This window comes from Lactuca virosa, chromosome 2 (assembly GCF_052849685.1).
Source record: "Lactuca virosa cultivar CGN04683 chromosome 2, Lactuca_virosa_CGN04683_v6, whole genome shotgun sequence".
NCBI classification, from domain to species: Eukaryota; Viridiplantae; Streptophyta; class Magnoliopsida; order Asterales; family Asteraceae; genus Lactuca; species Lactuca virosa.
This window is the reverse complement of record NC_136427.1, coordinates 301,131,433-301,153,029: the sequence shown is the minus strand read 5'-3', so window position 1 is coordinate 301,153,029 and position 21,597 is coordinate 301,131,433. Positions and strand designations below refer to the sequence as shown.

The 21,597-nt window shown below is 33.1% G+C and overlaps 4 protein-coding genes and 1 long non-coding RNA gene across 5 annotated transcripts; 3 read left to right on the top strand and 2 right to left on the bottom strand.

The window, feature by feature from the left end:
• Nucleotides 1-249: 249 nt before the first annotated feature.
• LOC145157155 (E3 ubiquitin protein ligase RIN2-like) lies at nucleotides 250-3,427 on the bottom strand. The gene is made up of 9 exons (XM_079076261.1): nucleotides 3,156-3,427; nucleotides 2,164-2,407; nucleotides 1,940-2,002; nucleotides 1,725-1,811; nucleotides 1,449-1,582; nucleotides 1,234-1,330; nucleotides 920-1,034; nucleotides 694-837; nucleotides 250-566 (listed from the first exon to the last, which is right to left on the bottom strand). The coding sequence occupies exons 1-9, from the start codon at nucleotides 3,341-3,343 to the stop codon at nucleotides 526-528; spliced, it is 1,113 nt and encodes a 370-aa protein (XP_078932387.1). The 5' UTR covers nucleotides 3,344-3,427; the 3' UTR covers nucleotides 250-525.
• Nucleotides 3,428-4,786: 1,359 nt separating this feature from the next.
• On the top strand, nucleotides 4,787-6,215 carry LOC145157154 (uncharacterized). The gene is made up of 3 exons (XR_013737126.1): nucleotides 4,787-4,953; nucleotides 5,642-5,692; nucleotides 6,086-6,215. It is a non-coding gene; the product is annotated as an uncharacterized LOC145157154 (long non-coding RNA).
• Nucleotides 6,216-6,344: 129 nt separating this feature from the next.
• LOC145158708 (uncharacterized) lies at nucleotides 6,345-6,791 on the top strand. The gene has a single exon (XM_079077567.1). It carries the CDS (start codon nucleotides 6,345-6,347, stop codon nucleotides 6,789-6,791), a length of 447 nt encoding a protein of 148 aa, XP_078933693.1.
• Nucleotides 6,792-14,042: 7,251 nt separating this feature from the next.
• LOC145158707 (uncharacterized) lies at nucleotides 14,043-16,325 on the bottom strand. The gene is made up of 3 exons (XM_079077565.1): nucleotides 15,323-16,325; nucleotides 14,460-15,188; nucleotides 14,043-14,350 (listed from the first exon to the last, which is right to left on the bottom strand). The coding sequence occupies exons 1-3, from the start codon at nucleotides 16,323-16,325 to the stop codon at nucleotides 14,043-14,045; spliced, it is 2,040 nt and encodes a 679-aa protein (XP_078933691.1).
• A 42-nt stretch (nucleotides 16,326-16,367) lies between these two features.
• Nucleotides 16,368-18,250, top strand: LOC145158706 (protein FAR1-RELATED SEQUENCE 5-like). The gene is made up of 3 exons (XM_079077564.1): nucleotides 16,368-16,976; nucleotides 17,089-17,314; nucleotides 17,655-18,250. Exons 1-3 carry the CDS (start codon nucleotides 16,368-16,370, stop codon nucleotides 18,248-18,250), a joined length of 1,431 nt encoding a protein of 476 aa, XP_078933690.1.
• Nucleotides 18,251-21,597: the final 3,347 nt, after the last annotated feature.

Below are 21,597 nucleotides of genomic sequence, written 5' to 3'. Positions count from 1 at the left end.
TATTACCAGATTATATTTTTTCTTATTAAAAGGAAAAATCACCTTGTTAGGTAAATATTTTTAAAACTATACCTATTGGGTAAATAAGTTTTTCAAAAACACCTCTTTTGTCAAAAACTCCAAATGTGGTGAATAATTTAAGGAGTAAATTACAAAAACCTTTTTCAGTCCATATTGCAAGATAAAATTAACTATGAACTATAAACGGGATTGAAACAACAAAGGATTATATAAAGTAAACGGATGATATGGTCAAAAGAAAAGAAAACCTAATTGAACAACTTAATCACATGTCAAATCCAAAGCAACTCACATGACCACAAACCAAATGTCCACAATCGGTGATATAGTCACCAAACCCCAGGGTCTACAATGTTGATAAACAACGATAAATAAACTTACAAACATAATTAGATGATGATTAAATCCTAACAGCTGGATACATACTTGAACTTATAAAAAAGCTCTCCATCCACTACTATCAGGGAGATCCCAATTCCCAATGAAGGGTTCTCTAAGCCATTCTTAACTCAATAAACCGTTCACTAAAATGATATCCATAAACGCTGCATACGATATACATTCTTGTAAGCAAATGTAGTCTGCTATTTTTGTCTTTGGCGGATCAAGGAAGGATAAATTCACAAAATAAAAACATTTGAGAGTAGAATTAGAACATATGAACGAACTTACATAGGTTAAGCATAAGGTATGTCTTGCCATTAAGCCTCCATGCGTACACATAATGCCCAAAAACGATCAACCACGTTATAATATCTAGGAAAAAACATACATTCCGTAATATAACACGCTTCCGTTCCCATTTCAATTGTGAATCTGAACATAATTAAACGTCGTATCTAGAATTAGCAAATGAAGGAAAATAAAAATACTTGAATAACTAAAAGCAGAGTCTTGCCTCCTGCTGCTGCTGACGTATCCAAAAGCTTTGATATTTTTGAATTATTTGTTGTGTTGCGTGCTGAGTGGTGAAGCAATATATCAAGCAATTGAAATCCATGAACCAAAATGCCCTAAATTAAACCAAAATGATCGATGTAGACCAAAAACTTTATCAGGCACGTTATGAAAACAAACAGATATACATTTATTACGTTTAATATATATATATATATATATATATATATATATATATATATATATATATATATATATATATATATAATAGGAAACAAAATTCTATAATTTCGAATGGGATTATACATTTATTACCTTTAATGTTTTGAAAGCAATACCAAGAGGCTCAAAGAATAATAACAATAACACGGGCGATGGTATTTTTTTGTGAATCAGTGCACACGTCGTAATCCTGCCAAAAAGTTCAAAAAAATGATAACATGAATCCTCTAATTTGTAAAGCCATAGAACGACCCGTGTAAACAGAAATCAGAAAGTCGTTAAGATTTATAAAAAAAAAAAGTGAATACCAAATTGCGTCGACAGTGAAAACCACCAATAAAACAGAATAATCACCCAAGTAATTCCAAAGTCTTGCACTAGAACCAGATGATGATGTGTTCAACGACCGTTCGAGCCGTTCCCTGGCTAGAGCTTCAAACATCTATAAAAAAAATGAAAAGTAAATTAAAGCCTATATATATATATATATATATATATATATATATATATATATATATATATATAAAACTTCCCAATTTTCTTCAGATCGATGATTAACAATGCACAAAGTAATATATATATACCTTCAAAGTGCATGCTACGGTCAACCATGTTGACCACAATCCTGCATGAATTAGAGTTAGTGGGACTACCACCAAAAGAGATGCTCCCTGCAGAATGGAATATATAGCCACCATCAATATCATCATTGTTAATGTATACATGAATGCATCATTAATTAATTCATACATAAATATATAGTAATTTGCATCACAAGACATTACTAGTGCCTCTATACCTTGCTAAGGACATAAAATTCTATTTTCTGCACCAATTTCCAAGATTCAGTTGCATATATTGTCTGCATGAAGAAATATATCATCAAAAGTATCAAGATACAATATTTATAAGGAACCAAACATAAACGTAATTAGCACTACTAGAAAATTAAGCCGAAGAATATATATATATATATATATATATATATATATATATATATATATATATATATATATATAGTACCTTAAGAGATATAAAGATGAGTGCATAAACGTTGAGGATAAAGTTGAGCACCAAAGCAGTAGTGATATATGGATTTTCCACTGCACATTTGGCAACACAAAAGTGCACATAATGTTCACCGATGATCAAACCATCTGAATGTAGTTTCACATTAGAAAGTTCTGTCCAAAATTGGAGGCCTAGAAAGCTCAACACCGTACAGACTGCTGAGATAAAAAGACGCATCACCTCCATTGCATGCGACCTGCATCGATCAGAACGTACACCACATAATTAGCTAGTAACTCATATATACTTACTTACTTTTGGCAAATATCATGATTTCATAACCGATTATCTTCTCATGTTGTCTATCGTGTTATCCCATTAATGTGTAACTAATTAGGAAGGATATTGTATATTTCATTTACCCATAACCTAGTTTTTTCACTGCATACTTGTCATCTTCTTTAATGAAAACCCTAAACAATTTCTCAATCCCCTTCATCTTAAACTTAAAAAAAAAATAAATAAATAAATAAAAATAAAATAAAAAAGCTCCCAATTTTTTGGGTGTTAGATCGACTGGTTCAGAAATTTAGAGACTTGAAAACCATATGATTGTCGGAGCTTGGGTGTGAGATCGCAATTCTTTGGGGGTTTGATCATGAGGCACGTTAGTCGTTTTTTTGTAGATATAACGGATACTGTTTAGCGCCGTCCACGCTAGGGACTAAAGGTGCAACGAAATTACAATTCGGGGACCCTTTTGGAAGTAAAAGAAACATCTGGAAGGAAAATCACAACTCTACATACCAAGGAGGAAAGTTGTAATTTTCTCTAACAAATACTAAACAAAAACCACCGAAACGAAGAAACTAAAACCTTAAAACCCTTCTCTTACAAATACAGGGAGTCTGGGAGTACGAAAAGGAAACAGGTAACTGATGATCCTTGCATCAAGATACATACTATACTACGATATGAAATCAGGTAAAGAAAAGTTAGCGAACCTGTCTTGATTCAAGACGAAGATGAGAACTCTTGGGCGAAGTTCTCCCAACTTGGTCTTGGTCTGGTGAGAGAGAAAATATTGGGCACACTTTGAGGGAAAATAAAGAGGATCGAGAAGGGTTTGAAAGAAAAGCAAAAGCTGAATAATTTGCCATTTCTTCTTCTTCTTCTTCTTCTTGCTGTTCATCTTTTGTCCTTACCAACTTCTTTTAGCATAATTTACTCTTTCTGTTGATTGCTTCGGGGGTTGGGATGGAGGTATGTGTCAACCAGTTATAGTTTCTACTCAATTATTATAGGGAAAATGACAGAAGATTGTAAGTTTAGCATAGATATATGGATTATAGGGCAAATGACATAAAAACTTAAGTTACTACTCAATTATTCTACTCTCAATGATTAAAGCAAGAGGCTTTGCAATTGTTTTGGTTTTTTTATTTTTTTATTTTATTTTTTTTGCAAGTTTATTAAGTAAAATCGAACATTTTTAACAAATTTAAGGGCTTTATTGAATCAGGAAAAATAAAAAAAAGTAAAAGCCAATATTTTTACGAAACATAAGGGCTTTAATAAACCATAAATATACAAAAATGTAAAATTGGAAAAAAAAAATTGCAAACCTCCGGTTTTAATAAACTTAAAATACATTGAAAAAAAAAATCCTTACATTTCTACTAAATTTAAGGCTTTTATGTTTTTTACCCATTATTATATATATTGTTATTTGAATTATATATTATTTGTATTGCCTTAAGAACTAAAGAATATAAGTCAGTAAAAAGAAATGTCTGTGACAGCAGAGAAGACAAGTTTATTGTTAATTGTTTGATGGTATGGATGCCATAGCCAAATAATTTGAGGATTCTAGCATTTTAATTTATTTTAATTTTTTACTGTTGGATGAAGCTGTTAGCTTCTCTGTTCAGTTATTGTTGTTAGGGTATTATAGTAATTTAATTACTAATTAGTTAGTAGTCGTTATTTTGATAGAGTAGTCTGTATATATTGTTCTTGTTATCTTCTTTGTAATTAGTTAATCAATACAATGAAGATTGAAAATCATTTCTTCTCTCTCAAATTCTTGATTGTTTACATGGTATCAGATTAACGATCCGATCTTCAATTTCTGATTCAATCTTCAATTTCTTTCCGCATTCATCTTCAATCATTCTTCCTTTCACAAGATTTCATCTTCAATCGATTTTTTTTTCAAATTGATTGTTTCAATCATGTCAGGAGAATCTACAATTGACTCCATTTCTGTTTCTAATCCATTTTACCTTGGATCCTCTGATAATCCAAGTACTGTTCTTGTCACTAATGTCTTCAATGGCGTTGGTTTCAACGCATGGAAACGAGCAATGATTATTGCTCTGTCTGCAAAGAACAAGCTAGGTTGTAACATCCGGAATTCCAGATATTATATTTTATCATTTATTTTTGAGAAAAGAAAGGGACTCGACGAGTCGAGTCGTAGACTCATCGAGTAGGACCACGAATGCTGACTGGATTTAATGAATGGACTCGGCGAGTCGATGCGTGGACTCGGCGAGTCCGCGCTGTAAAATGAAACCCTAAATCTCAGGGTCTGAGCCCTATTTAAAGGCCTTTATGGCCTCCATTTGCGGCTACCTGTCCAGAGAGAGTACCCCTTGAGAGCTTGAGCGAGTTGAGAGGGAGATAAAGCCATATTGATCGATTTTGGTGTAACTTAGCAAAGGAGAAGTTGTTTCCAGCAAGAGGAGGTCAAGGAAGCTGTGGATCCAGAGTTTTCAAGTTCAGATCTACGCTGTTGAGGTATCTAATCGAACTCCTTTTCTGTTTTGGGTTAAGATCTATGATCTAGGGCTTCCTTTGCACCATTTTGAGTTAGATTGTGAAGCATAGGGGGTCCCTTTGAGTATAGATGATAGATCTAGACCTTGAGAGGTCCAAAAGGTCCCAAGCTTCCAGCTTTGTAAGGTTTCATGTGAGCCTTGAGAGTAAAATCACATTTAAAAGGTTATTCCTCCATTTTTGGTCTTATATGCATTGCATGAACGTAAAGTTTGAACCTTTACGTGACTTTCGAGTGTTAGAAGGATGGATCTACTGTTTGGTGAAGCAGATCTGACCTCAAGAGATCTTTTGAGAGTTTTCATGGGAGAAATTCGCCGAGCCCATAAGGGACTCGACGAGTCGAGTCGGGTTGCCCCGCGACTCGCGACCTGTGGCGACCCGTGGAGTATAGGGTTGACTCAGCGAGTCAAGTGAGGACAGGGGCGAGGAGGACAGACATGTACTCGCCGAGTCACTCTAGTGCACTCGGCGAGTCCGGTCAATGTTGACCGTTGACTTTTGTTGACTTTTAGGGTTAGTCAGTGTTGGGACTTATGAGCCATTAGAGGGGCAGAATGGTCTTTTACCCTTCTTAGAGAACTTATAGAGAGGGGGTGGCCTAGCCTTTAGAAGTTGTATTAATTAGAGTAATTATTTATGTGATTAGGCGAAGGCTAGTGCAGTATTTCAGAGTTCGAGGTTTACCGAGTTACCCGAGGTGAGTCTTCTCACTATACATTACCTAGAGTGGTATTTATGTGTAGACCAGAGGGTCTTGTATGCTATGTGTATATATGAGATTATGTGCATTGTGTTATATGTATGCTATGTGTTGAACAGACCGGGCCGGAGGACCCAACAATATAGATCGGGTCGGAGGACCCAACGATATAGACCGGACCGAAGGGTCCAATGACACAGGCTGGACCGAAGGGTCCGACGAGCTATGACCGGACCAGAGGGTCCAACGAGCTACGGGACTGGAGGGTCCCGCTGAGACACATCGACTGGAGGGTCGTATTATAGCCTCGAGTGGCGTATGTGTTGTATGTGGTATTTTGGGGAACTCACTAAGCATTTATGCTTACAGCTGTTGTGTTATGTGTTTCAGGTACTAGCGAGGATCGCGGGAAGGCGCCGGCATGATCCGTACACACTGAGAGGATTTATGTATTCGAGGATCTTGGGATTTGTTTATTGTGAAACATGTGATACTTTGGGTTACTATGATATTTTATGAATGAAAGTATGTTTTTAAAATGAAAAATTGTTTTGAAAATTTACGTTGTTACATAGGTCTTGTTGATGGCTCGATTTCTCAACCTGTGTCTAATTCTCCTACATATCCTGCTTGGTTTCGTGCAAATTCCATGGTTATCAGCTGGATTTTAAATTCACTTCACAAAAATATCGCAGATAGCGTTCTTTTTCTTCAAACTGCATCTCAGATCTGGAGTGAATTGAATCAACGATATGAACAGTCCAGTGGTGCATTGATTTACCAGATTCAACAACAACTATATTCAATGTCTCAAGGCTCAGATGATTTTCCTACTTACTTCACCAAACTCACGAAGATATGGGAGGAGTTACGTATGGTACAAGATCTTCCAGCTTGTTCATGTAGTGCAGCAACTGCTCTTAACAAGTTTCTTGAAGATCAAAAGCTTATTCAGCTTCTAATGGGGCTTAATGATTCATACAAAATCATCCGAGGTCAGATTCTCATGATGAAACCCTTGCCTACGTTGTCTACTGCTTATGCTACTCATTCAAGAAGAACATCAAAGAGAAATCAATGTATCTCCTGTCTTTAACAGTGATGCAATTGCTATGAATGTCTCTAATAATTCCAATTCTCAGTCTTCTAAGAAGAATCTTACCTGTACCCACTGCAAGAAGACAGGTCATACAAAGTCTCAATGTTATAGACTTGTTGGATTTCCCTCTACATTCAAGTTCACAAAAGGAAGAAAAGATGAGTCTTCTTCTGCTGTTCACAATGTTAGTTCCACATCTAACCTCACTTTTTCTCCTTAGCAATATCAACAACTTCTTCAACTACTGAATACAACATCAATCAACAACAGTTCTTCATCATCTCAAGTCAATTCTGCCATTACTGAAGGCTCTCTTAATCCTAATGGTACATCCTTTTATTTTGAACATTTTTGTGCAAATGCTTATAAGTCCTCGCATCTTCTTCAAACACATAATTCTTGGATCATAGATTCAGGAGCCACTGACCACATTTGTTCTAATCAAGATCTTGATTTTATTCATCACCGATTGGAGACCTCAATTTGAACTTTTAGACGTCTGCTCCTAGTTATTAGTTTAAATCGGTGATTTTGATAAAATATGGACCATTGTGGTTTTGTTGTGGTATTACTTTAAACTGGTCTTATAAAATACGGATATAAGCATGTTGTTGGTTAGGTGTTGTGATTTTGTCTTAAAGTGGCTTTAGTTATATTATAAAACCTACACATTTTAGATCACACTTGAACCTTTGGGATGTTTTGTTAGATCGATTTAACGGAGCTAAGAACCAAATATGTATAACAAATTACACTTTGAGAAGTATTTGTGAAATAAAAGAAATATCCGGGTAGAAATGATAACTTTACATGCCAGAGAGGTGGAAAGTCGCAATTTACTCTTGACAAATATAAAACAAAAGCCACTGATCGAAACAATGAAGACATTTAAATCATAAAATTAACCCTACCAGTCTTACAAAACCTGCGAGTAGAGATGAGGAAAGGCGTATACTGATAAGTTGATTGCATCTACCTATATAGATATACTACGATCGATGTGAAGCCTTAGAAGAGAATATTTCTCCGATCTTCACACATACGAAGATCGATCAGAGAGAGAAATTTGGGCAATTGCTTGATCGAAAGCAAAGAGTAGCTAGAAGAAGGATATGTATAATTAAAAGAAAGGCAACATCTGTAATTAATTCCCATTTCTTCTTGCTGTGTCCTTTTCTTTGCCATCATCATTGCCAACTTGTTTTGGCATGGTTTCCTATTCATGGTGGTTGCTTATGGGATTACCGTTCAACCTGTTATAGTATCTATTCGTTTATTATATTTATTCTCTTGTTTATTAACCTTAAAAACTAAGGTGTATATATATATATATATATATATATATATATATATATATATATATATATATATATATATACTCCCTAATAAATCAAAATCTTTTTGGCACATGTCCTCTTCTCCTTCATTTGGAAACATGACATTTTCTAAAATTTTTGAATTTTCTATTTCCACTTGTCATTTTATTGTATTTTTCATTTTATTAAATTAAAATTCCACATTTAATAAGGTGATATATATGTAAGGTATTTATTAGAAAGAGTTTATATATGTAATGCATTTAATGTATTAAAGTCTCATTAATTTTAATAATTCAAATTTTTTGTTCATTTTTCTTATAAATTCAAACTTCTCAAATTGTTAAAATTTCATATTTAATTTTTTTAAATAAACTCATGTAATACATGGGTCTCACACATATTTTATATATATATATATATATATATATATATATATATATATATATATATATATATATATATATATATATATATATGATTAGGTTTATATAAGACGACCTAATTTTGTGAGACCGTGAGATTACTTTTATTTCTATTAAATATTCTAATATTCTAGTGTTCATACAAATTAAATATGTGTAATATTCTAATATTATAAAACAATAATTTTAACATATTTTAGATTGAAATATTCTAAAACATATAATATTAGAATATATTGCATCTTTTATTTTTACGAACAATAAAATATAAGAATATTTCAATAAAATAATTTGGTCTCACGGTCTCACAAAATTATGTCCGTCTCAAATGAACTCTTATATATATATATATATATATATATATATATATATATATATATATATATATATATATATATATATATATATATATATATATATATATATATGGAAAAAAGGAAATATATGGCTATTAGGTATTTAAGCTTAGGTATAGAATATAAAACCCAATTGTTTTGTAGGTGAACATTCAAATTCTTAAATTGATTTTAGGATTTCCTAGCATATGTTTTCTTTCCTTCTTTCAATCTTAGTATTCATGATCATTCTTTATTGACTAATCATCTTCAACCCTAATATCACTGTCAACCCTATATGGCTATTAGGTACTAGGTTATAAAACGTGTGTTACACGGTTAACAAAATAAAATAAGATAAGATAAGGAAAGCGTAATCATTAATCATAAATTTATACAGTTACTTTTATATAAAATTTGATACTTGTTTAAATGTTCTTTGAAATTTTGAATTGGATTCTTTAATATGTTATGAATCCGATGCTTATTCAGCATATTACATTTGAGTTGAATAAATTCATAAAAATATGAAACATGATTGCGTAAATATTCATTTATCCCTTCTAAGTGTATCAAAAATGAAAATGTAGGTGTAGAAATGTTATTTTTCTATTGATTATTAGACGGAAGGTGTTTACAAAAGCATAACTTGTATAACTTGAAACCAATATCATTTTTTAAACACAATTTAAATAATATAATATAAACTAATGTCTTTCGATACAAATTCTCAACAATTTTAAACAACTTCCAACATTATCTCAAAAGAATAAAAGATTCAGGTGTTTCCTTTCTTCAATATCATCTCAAAAGAGAGGAAAAAGGAGTCCTAATTAAAAGAGAAAGAGGAAAAAGTTAGAAGAAGAACAAAGGGCTTTATTGCTTATCCCAGAGTGTTGATGACAATTTTGACAATTTTACCCCTAAGCAACATAGTATATTAAAGAGAACGCGAATCGGATACCTCAGAAGAATCAAAATACAATGGTTAAAAAGGAAAAAAAAAGTTAAAATTATAAAATAAATAAATAAAATCAGAGATTATATATGATTTGGATTTTCTTTTGCGGTTCCAAAATTATTTCTTTTTATGTAATCTTAAAAAAGTTTATGAACAACAAAACATCTACCCGATACAAATACATAGAAGCAAATTATACGAAGAAAAGCATGAAGTTTTAAAAAATAAAAATTACAAATTACTTTTTGCACCAGACCAACTTTACAATTATGAAAAAAAAAAACAGGTACACAAATTTATTTACCAAGGATATCACGTTAAATATAGAGTATGAAGTAAATTAGTTTCTAACAAATACACACCATCAATGTGGTAATGATTTTGTAAAACAATGTATGTAGCAACAATATAATTAGTATCAATTACACATACTCAGACTCAAAAAATGAATAGATGAGGAAGTACATGTGATTCAAACCTATCAATTTAGGCAAAAAGAAACTTAAAAGTCTAAACTAATTACAGGAAGAAGTGGATGTAATATACATGGGCTGCAAAAAAAAAAATTAAAATATACAACTTCAAATTTGAATAAAAAAGGAATTATGGTTGTAATTAGGGATTATAAATATTGGATGTGATCAACTTGATAGTTCACCTTAAAATTGCAAAATTACTATTTTGAACATCACAGGTCTTTGATCCATTTATCTAAAATTTATTTTGGGGTTTTTATTTTGCAAAATCATATTTCTAGCAAGAAATTTCTCTTAAAAGAATATAACCTTGACTCTACAACGAATCAAATTGGGTATTATTTTCAAGCTAAACATTTTTCAAGTTCATAAAGGCTATACAGTCATATTATCATCCCCAAATCAAAGAGAAGTTAAGAGTTGTGGAACTTAGGACTGAAGTTAATTTATTGTTAGATTCATGCATTTTATACATAATTCATTTTATCCTCGGGTCATTGGACAAGATTACCAGAACGTCTAGTGTCATGGACTTTTGAACAATATCCTTTAATCTTTTGTTGTTTGACAATATACTCACTTCACCCCTTTCCACACGCCTTCAAAATCTTCTAACAATACAATGGAAGATAAAATTAAAAATAATATATTGTAAGATATGATAAGAGAGAAAATATATATTACCTATAACACAAAAGATTTCCATTCCATCTTCAAGCCATTTATGATTAAAGATGATTATAGTAAATCAAAAACTTCATCAGGTACCTTCAAATTTGATTCTAATCATTATAGAAAGGAAAACAATAATGTTTATCATCAACCATGCTTGCTTGATGGATTGTTGTCCTAAAATCTTAAGAACCAAATAAAGACAAAAAAATATTTTTTAAAATTGGATTCATGAGATGAATAATTAAATAATTTTCATAAAAGGTTGAATGGAATGTACAATTGTTCAGGTCTTGCAATAAAATTTCACTATGACATTCCATCAAACACCTCGTATGCACTCTAACGAATATTAACTCTCACCTCCTTATTATCGGTTACCTATTACCATTTATAAACCATTCAAGCTAATAGTTATATTAAAGTACTGTGAATCAACTTTATTTATTGAGATGTGATTCAAATGAAACTTAATGAATAAATAATAAATAATTTTTTTCTAGAGTAAGGAAGAAAAAAATAAGGATGAAATTTAGGACTAAGCCCCTAGTAACATCGATGATATTCAACTAAGGAGGACCTGCAAACTCACCGCATGATTTCTTTTAGAGATTTAGAAAAAAAGGTAGCATCTTCCAATGGGGTAAGACGCCCACATTTAAAGTACCCTACACACACACAATACAACAACACAAAAATAATTATCTCACGGTATGAATCTTCAAATCTCATAGAAGGATGAATATTAAAATCGATGCAAAAATTAAAAGCATGTAGGCTGCTAGAAACCGAGTGCAGGCGAATGTTCAAATCACAAAATTACCGAAGCATATAAGAAGGGGAGTAATTGGGTCATCGGTTTAAATTTTTTGAAAAGATTACGTTTGCTGATTTATTGCCTAGAATATTGCTAATTTATTGAAATCAGAATAGTTTCCGATTTAAAGATTGATTTTCAGCAACGTTTTTGGATAAAGAAAAAAGCGGGAAATAGAGTCGAGGGCTTAAGAGAAAATGACACGTGGCATGAGATTGTGTTTAAAAGAGGACATGTGGCTGGTTTAAGAGTCTTTTATTATATATTAGGCGTAACCTCGCGCGTTGCGTAAGAATGCATTTAAGTGGTTAAAATAATTATGGGAAAAAATAGAAATATGTTGAAATTTACGTTTTTAATCATGTGTTGGGCATTAACCGAATTATCAAATAACATAAAAATTCATCAACTTATATTTTGATACTATCTAATATAGTCTATACCTTATAAACTTTACTTTTAATTTTATAATACCCAATATATATTATAAGTTTTTGTATAACATTAATATAATCTACTTGTTTATGTCCGATAATATTTTTTTGGATAAAATAAGAAATAAGTTGTTTTGAATGAGCTATTAATAAATAATATTGAACTAATAAACTTTGTATTACAATATTTATATTACACCAAAACATCCAAGGTTTCATATATGAACTTTCAAATATTAAACATTGAAATTAAGAATGAAGTCATACAAAATATATCATTATACATAAATGTCATCAAGAGTTTTAAAATAAGTCGATTATTAAATATGATATTTAATTTTAATTACATATTTTGCAAGACGTACGTTTGATTTTATGTTGGCGCGCCGAGAATCCTCTTCCTTAATTTGTACCTAAAAAATTAAGGTGAATAAGAATATAAAATAGATATTACTAAGCATTAATATAAATAATTAAAAAGGATATGTGGATCTCCTACCACCGGTTAAAGACAACATACCTCTCTAGTGGTATCAATTCCTATGTGAAATTGAAGTAGTCATTCTATGTACACCTTGTTTTCTAATTACATAAACAAATATGAGTAACCAAACATAAAAATGTTATCTTTATGTAGGAAAAATATTTTAGTTAACTAACAAATTAAATAATATAAGTTTAAGAGTTAGGAGTTTCAAAACATTAATATTTTTATTAATCAATCAATTAAGTAACACATGTTGAAATTTTTACAATCATTATTAAAAAGCGTTTGAAATATTAGATTTTAAATGAATTTTGGTTGAAGTGTTTTGACATCTAGTATATGATTTGTATGCATGTCTTCCCAAAAGATTGACCTTTTTATAGAAAACTTTTCACTAAATGTTAATTAAACATAATATAAGTTATAAAACTTTTGAGTGATAAATCATAATTAAAAAAAACTTTTGAGTTGTATTAGTTAAAAAAGGGAGTTTCAAATGAATGTGGTTTGAGGAAGTTAAAAAAGGGGGTTTCAAATGCATGAGATTCAAGCAAAAATGTTAGCTTTATAAGTATGTATGATACTAGGTTAAAACCCGTGGAAATCCACGGTTGATAATTTGAAATAGAATTATAATTTTCATTTTGGTTGTGTAATAAAAAAACATATCAAAGTTCACAAAAAATGAAGAATAGTGATATTGTAATTAACATGAATAAATGAAATGCAATAAAGTATTATAAATTATTTAATTAATATGATGGATGAAATATTATTTTTTAAAAGTAAATAAAAGATGGTACAAAAACACTGTTTATAATTTCTGGAAAACTTCTTTATAAACAACATTGGAAGTTTGATTTGTGAGGGTACCGTCCTTATCTAAAATTAATAATTTTAATCCCTCTCTGCTTTGATAGGGCAACATACAATTGGCCATGTGAAAACACGGGATGTTTGAGAAACAAACCAACCTTGGATAATGATTGTCCCTGACTCTTATTAATGGTCATTGCAAAACATATAGCCAATGGAAACTGTCTTCTTCGGAATTTGAAGGGAATCTTCTTTTCTGATGGAGTTAAAGACATTCTTGGAATAAAAGTACGGTTTCCAATATTAGTTCCAGATATGATACGCGCCTCAATAACACGTTTGCCCAATGATATCACCTGTAGTCTTGTCCCATTACATAAGCCATTTTTCTGATCAATATTTCTCAGCAACATAACTGGAACACCGATTTTTAAAACTAACTTATGGTTTGGTAAACCTGATACCTTCAGACCATTTAAAACATCAGGTGAATATAAATTTGCATCAAACTAATCATGGACAAATTCAGATTGGCATATACTATCTGAACTTAAGTATTCAACCTCATCTCCTGGAAACTTCGATAACAAACGGTCGTTTATTTCCTGAACCACTTCATTCTTTGGAGCAAGTATTGCTCTTTCTTGAAAATAACTTGTATTGTTGTACTTTTCCAAAATTGAAGGATATACAAAGTCGATTAATGAACCTATAGGATCATGTGGATCATTAATGAGAATATCATCTGGAATATCAATAACCGTTTCTCCATCGTTGATACCACCAAGTTTGCCTTCTCCTATATCCAACAACCATTCTGCAAAATCTTTGATTTTTTCTATATTAGATTGATCCCTTCCAACAGTTAGCCTCATGTTTTTTTGTTAATTTATGGATCTTGCAATGTTGCCATAAATATGAAGAACTTAAAGAAGCATTAACAATGTTTTGTCTACTTCCACCAGGAATAACAGGTAGAATCTGTCTGAAATCTCCTCCAAAAACAATAACTTTCCCTCCAAAAGGAATATCTGAGTTGCTAGAATTTTCAGACCTGAATACATCTTTCAAACTTCGATCTAAAGCTTCAAATGCATGCTTATGGACCATAGGAGCTTCATCCCAAAATATGAATGAGGTTTTTCTCAATAACCTAGCGAGGTCACCATCTCGACTTATTTTACAAACAAAATCCTCTGTTAGTTCAAATGGAATTATAAATCGAGAGTGTGCTGTTCTACCTCCATGCAATAATAATGAAGCAATCCCACTTGAAGCAACATTTAAAACAATATGACCATCACATCTAATAGCTGCAGATATTGTCTTCCATAAAAAAGTTTTACCAGTCCCACCATAACCATAAACAAAGAAGACACTTCCTTTATTTTCTTTAACTGCACCCATGATATCAAGGAAAATGTGACGCTGCTCATTTGTCAATGCAAGAAACATACGATCAAATTCAGTCTTCATAACAGGAATGTCATAATCTAGCTCCTCAGTGATAAGTCGATTGTTTGAAGAAGAAACAGAATCTACATCTGGGATAGGCATGTTTTTATAATTTTTGAGAGTGGAGTTGTTCCTTAGTAAAACTTGTTCTATCTCGAACAAAGTTAAGTTCTTAAGTTGATCTTCATTGAGTGATAAGTCTGGAGGATAAAGAGCAAATTAATTAGAAATATTATTAACAATATTTATTTATAATTAAAATATTAGTTAATGTATGTTTAAAAATAAATAATTGACTTTTTAAATAATAATAATAATAATAAAACTTTAATACCTGGAGACTTGAATCTCCGTCGTTGGTTATAAAGAATTTCATCTGCCAAATATTCCCATGTGTTTTCCCAAACAACCTCCGGTTTAGACATACTGTTACACATCAATAATGTAGCAAATAAAAATCGTAGGTAAAAACCAGATCCAGAATGACTTGCTTCTTTGATTGCATCGATGTATTCCTTGTCATCATCCAAGAGCCCAAGAGCATAACAAACATCTCTAAAAGAAGAATATTCTTCACCATTTACTGTGCGAATTTCTTCAAATGATTTCGGACCTTTGACCTTATTTAACAAAATTCTTAAGAAATAAGCTTCCCCTAGATTAGGTGAAACCGAATGAATTCTACCAATGCACTTTCCTACTTCCCGTGGCTTCCAAATCCTATCACCGCGTTGCCAAACAAACTTTGTAGGGAATTCAACATACGTAAGTTTCCGTGCATCACCGTTAACTGCATTACACTCCATCCAAGCTGTGAACATTGAAGAAGCAACAGAAGGTTTGTCGAGAACATCGTCAATATCATCGTCTTCCCCATATACAATTTGTTGTTGACCAGGCAGATGAAAAGGCAGTCTAACCACATAAGGATACCTGTAATGAACATCATATTTAAAAATTCGCCATGATGCTTCACATGCAGATAGATATCTACAGTCGTAATACTCATTGATTTCATCGACCGTATCATTATTATTACAGTCATTATTGCTTTGTTCAACGACAACTGTAGCTCTATCAGGTCCCTTGTTTATGTATTTAAATAAATATTTTATAGAAGAGCCCTGATTGCACCATTCAACATTAATATGTGCTTGATATTTTCTCAATAGATATTTGTTGTACGGAACAACATTTCTATTATCCAAATGCACACCCGATTTTTCAACAAAATGACCATCGTTTCTTCTCCTATATAAGGGAAAACCATTCTGATCAACAGACGTATGGTTACAAAATTGCTTTTGAAAGTTTTTAGAGCACTTTTTGTCCACCATTAGGCCTTTAAAAACAAGACGACAAATGATTCATACCGTAAAATGTACGTTTGTAATAAACAAGGCTTTAAAAGATTGAAGGCTAATAGTTATGGGGTTGTAAAGACACAACGTAGAAATTTGAGGATCGGATGCCAAGCAATGCTTCGAATTTCAAAAGGAAAAGATGGGATATGGTTTGCGGACATGTTTAACGATACCCATAATCATGAGTTAAGTGTTACACCTACAAAAGTAATGAAACATCGTTCTCATGAGAAGCTCCATTGTTCATTGGCATGTAAATCTCTTATGGTGGAACTTGGTCCATCAGGATTAAACCCTTCTCAAATAAAAAAGGCTGTTAATGCAATGAAAACTCCACAGGATATTGATGTTACTTCAAAGCAATGTGTGGATATATTATCTAAGCAACGGAGACAATACAAAGGTAAAGATTTTTATGGGCTTAGCAAACATTTCCAAAATAAAGCATTAGTAGATATTAACCAGTATTTTGTTGTGGATTTATTTGAGGATGGGTCTCCTCGAAATATTTTTTGGGTCGATGGAAGATCAAGGGATGCCTATACTAAAATCGGAGATGTTGCTGTCTTTGATATTACATACATGACAAACAAATTTAAGATGCCATTTTCTCCATTTGTGAGGGTGAACCATCATGGTCAAACCATACTGTTTGGTGGTGCATTGCTAGAAAATGAAAAAGAAGAAACTTTTCGGTGGTTATTTGAGTATTTTTTTAAAATGCATGTTCAACAAGCATCCATCTGCAATGATAACCAATCAAGATAAAGCTATAGGTAATGCAATAAAAAAAGTGTTTCGAAACACTCGACATTGCTACTGTGCATGGCATATTAAGAAGCATGAGCTTGAACATCTCCGACCGCTTGTAGCCTATTATAGTGATTTTAAGGAGTCTTATAGATGGTGGGAAAAAAGTGATACAATTGAAGAATTTGAAACAGAGTGGGAAATTATGCATGGTAAATATAACCTTGAAAATTATTGTTGGATCATCGATATGTATAACCAACGAAAACATTGGGTTAAAGCCTACTTAAAGGATGTATTTTTTGCTGGTATGACAACCAGTGGACGAAGCGAGAGCATTCATTCCTTTTTTGATGGATTTGTAAACTCCAAGACAATGTTGAATGAATTTGTAGTTCAATATGATCAAGCGGTTGAATCTCGAAGAGCCGTTGAAGAAGATGAAGACTTTAAGACTATGAACTCGAAGCCAATTCTATCTTATGTTCATCCAATATAAGCAAAAGTGGGTGAATGTTATACCAAAAAGATTTTTGAGATTTTTATAAAAAGAATGGATAGAAGCTACACAAAATTTAACTCATGAGACATTAAGCATATCTACAGAAGAAATCAAATATAGAGTTGGCCAATTGGATATTGATAAAGCGCATTGGAGATTTGTTAGTTATCGTTTCACGAATCAAGTGAATGTCAGATGTTTATGTGCTAAGTTTGAAACATATGACATATTATGCAAACATAGTCTATACGCGATCAAGAAGAGAGATATCCAAACCCTTCCTGGCCATTATATTTTATCTGGGTGGACATTTGATGCAAGGTTTAAGGTGGGTAGTCATAGCGTCAGAATGCATGAGATCAATACCAAAAAGGAAGTTAGTGCCTTAACCCTATGGTATGTCCGTGCAAACTGTAATAAAGCAATCGAACATGCAAAAGACTCCCCTTCAAAGATAAAAATATTCAACAATTTAGTGGTAAAGTTTTTAGAAGATGAAATTATTCAGAAAAAGCCATATGGACCTCAAAACGCATCTCAAGATTCTTGTGTAGGAATTTCCCAGTTAGACATTATGCCACATATATCTATTCAAGATCCTCTTGTTCTTAGTAATACGAAAGGGCATCCTAAAATGCAAACATGATTAAGTATTCTTTGGAGTTGGCAAAGAAAAAACAAACTTGTTCTCACTGCAAGGTTCTGGGTTATTATGCCACTGGTTGTCCAAGCAGAAAGATAAATTTTTTTAAGCTTCATGATTTTTGTAATCTAATACTCATATATTATTTTTCTTTTTGGTATAGGCAGAGGAGGCTTTACAAGAGAAACATTGAAGCTATTTTTTTTGAAGTTATTTTAGGTGTGATAAAGAATAAGAGAACTAGCTGAATATATATATATATATATATATATATATATATATATATATATATATATATATATATATATATATATATATATATATTGATTATTTGACTTATATAAACCAATGAAATTGGTTATTTGAGAGTTTGTGTTCCTATAATAAAATAACAAAATTGGTTATTTGATACTTGAGTTTTCTTGGATCACAATGTACTTTATACTATTTATTTGAATGGGTGATTTAGTATCATGGGATCTCATTTCTTATTGGTTTTTACTATTTAATAATTGTTTCATGTTTGTGTAATAAGATCCAATCACCATTCTTTGATTATGTTATTATAAAATATTTTATGCACCAATTGTACCTTCTTTGATACAATGCACTAATGAAACGTGTAAGTATAATGCAATAATAGAAAGAAATAGGAAGTAGGATGCTTGCCCACAAAAACAAGAGTCGGTTAGACACACAAGCGAAACACCAAGTTCACGCTTGCCCACAAAAACAAGAGCATAACCAACTCGCACAACCCATACCATCAAGACTTGTTAAGAAGCAGGGAATGCAACACGCTGCTCTCCTGGGGACAAGCTTCATACCTCACATGGACGAGCGTCCCTTGATTTTCTAAAGATGTTACCTTGGCCACGACATCCCGATAACGAATTGATAAATCAGCATACATCTCCCCAGCTTTCACAAACATCTCCTCGCTTGCAAGCTTCATGACTTCGAAAACATGTACATTCACCTCCGCAGCCAAAAATCGGTCTCTCAAGGTTAACAACCCATCAAAAACCTGTAAATCACGCCCGAGTACGGCAGAGATAATTTTTTCTGCACTGCTTCATTCGGCTCTTCGTCAAACACTACAGAAGATGGACACCCACCTACAACGTTGGGAAAACGGTGTTAACAGAGCAAAGTAATCACAAACAACGCACAATATGTGACGCATGCCAATCAATTTACATACCAACTGGTTTGGGGGCCACATGACAAATAGACAAGGGAAAGACGTATCGAGGAACCACGTCATCCACTACAATTGACTCAGGTGGAATATCACCGGCCAAATAAGTCGTTAGGTGGAAAGAGCATTTACTCCAATCTGCAATAATAAATGAGCACAGAGAAAATACCCAAAGGTAACATTTATATCAGGAGATTACCCATAACCAGGGAAAGAAAAGACAAAGGAACTGATGCTAAATCCAGTAAAAGGCTAGACAAACCTGCATGACATGCAGATAACACTTGTAGTTGATAGCGGGATTTCCAGAATGGGCTTATGTGACACAGGGCAAGTACAACTTCCGACAGAAACACCCTCTTTACACAGAAATGTGAAAACAAAGGAACAAATCCAAGAAGATCGGAAGATAAAGACACCGAGTCATCACCAAGTGAAACATAACATGGGGAAAATGGCAGACACAAGCTATGCATGTCGACCTAACATAAGCTACTTTTCCAGTTCCCATTCGAATGAGCCACATCTGGAGACAGAGGAAAGTGATGACTACTAAAAGAAAACCAGTCACCATACTTCTTCAAGCGATAAAAATAACGAAACAAGGAGACATCAAGTGGTATCTTATGAGAAACGTAAAACACTTCGAAAGTAACAATCTTGGACACCGCATTCGGACATAGTTGGACAAGATAAACTTTGTAAAATTAGAGAACCTCTAAGAAGATGCGAGACAGGGGTAACCACAAGATGTCGAAGATAGAATCCAACCTTACCAGGTGGGGCATCAAGAATAGAAGAAGACGAAGACAGAACCTGGAACCCAATCACAGGAGAAAGATGATATTCATGACAATACCGCTCCAGCATGCAGCAGTCCACTTCGTACGCCATTACAGACATGTCATCGCCCATACCAATCATAGTAAAGGAAAATTCAAAGGGAAAGCATGTAAGGAAGTTTCTACAAGAGTAATCAGGATTACCCGATAAATAATCAGAGGGACCGGTTAAAGCATTTAATACAAACAATCTAATCAAAGCAAGCAAGATGGCGTGCGACGGCGCAAGCATTTAATGTTCAGCATGTGAAGGATTTTACAGTCCCTGATATGGATTTAAAACTCTGAACGACAAAAATATTTCGACAATATTCTTTCACCCTTCAGACTGGGGGGCTTAATGGTGTACCAGGCCGGTAGTCCGAGGAAACCCACTACCGACCCGGTACCCACCAGGTCGGCTTTACAAGCATTTCCACCTGTTTCGGGAAAATAGGTATCCGTATATATCGTACGCAAGCATCAGAATCGTATCCCAGAAAACATTCCAAACAATACAAAGCAAATAAAATAAGCAAGGAAAGGACACGAAGAGCGACCGCTCACAGATTGGGTGATGAGTGGAGGACCGGTCTAAGGAGTGGGCTTACTGACCACATACATACAATAAATATACCCAGGAGACATCCTAACAAGGTAAGGAAAAACACATACTCCTTGACACAAAAGCAATACCAAAATGTCGCATTCTAACTTAGGCATCAGAGAGCTATGTCGGGGTCCAACCCTCGGTATAGCTATTTTACCTAGTTTTTGTTGTTCTTATATAGAGTGAATTCCCGGACGCCTATAAGACGAAACCCTCCTAGGTAAAAGAGCTCATCATGCGCCTAGAGTTCGCCGTATCAACTAGTCCCATACTACCTTCCACACCTACCCGTATTTATTCCAAGTATCATCACAAACTACCCGACAACAAATTCACGACTATGATACACATACATCATATCCTCGCTATCTGGAGAGTAGCTAATCATCCATTAGTAGGCTTGTTACCTACACATACTTACTCATGAAACTTCCACCAAACCAATAGCCACTCGTGCATGCTAATCATACATAACACTGGATCCTATAGACACTCGGATACTTGACCCTACCCTAAGCCCTTCATCAAACAAGAACATGAAATTAGGATAAATCAAACATTCTCAGGCTATAAGATCTTAGTTATGTACAACTATGATGCACACACTAAGCAACCACAGTAATGACGTCAATTCCATCTAACATACAAGAAGTCCTCCTAGGCTATCAGGCATCATATATCAGACAATTCTATCACGAAATCCTTAAAGATCCCTAGC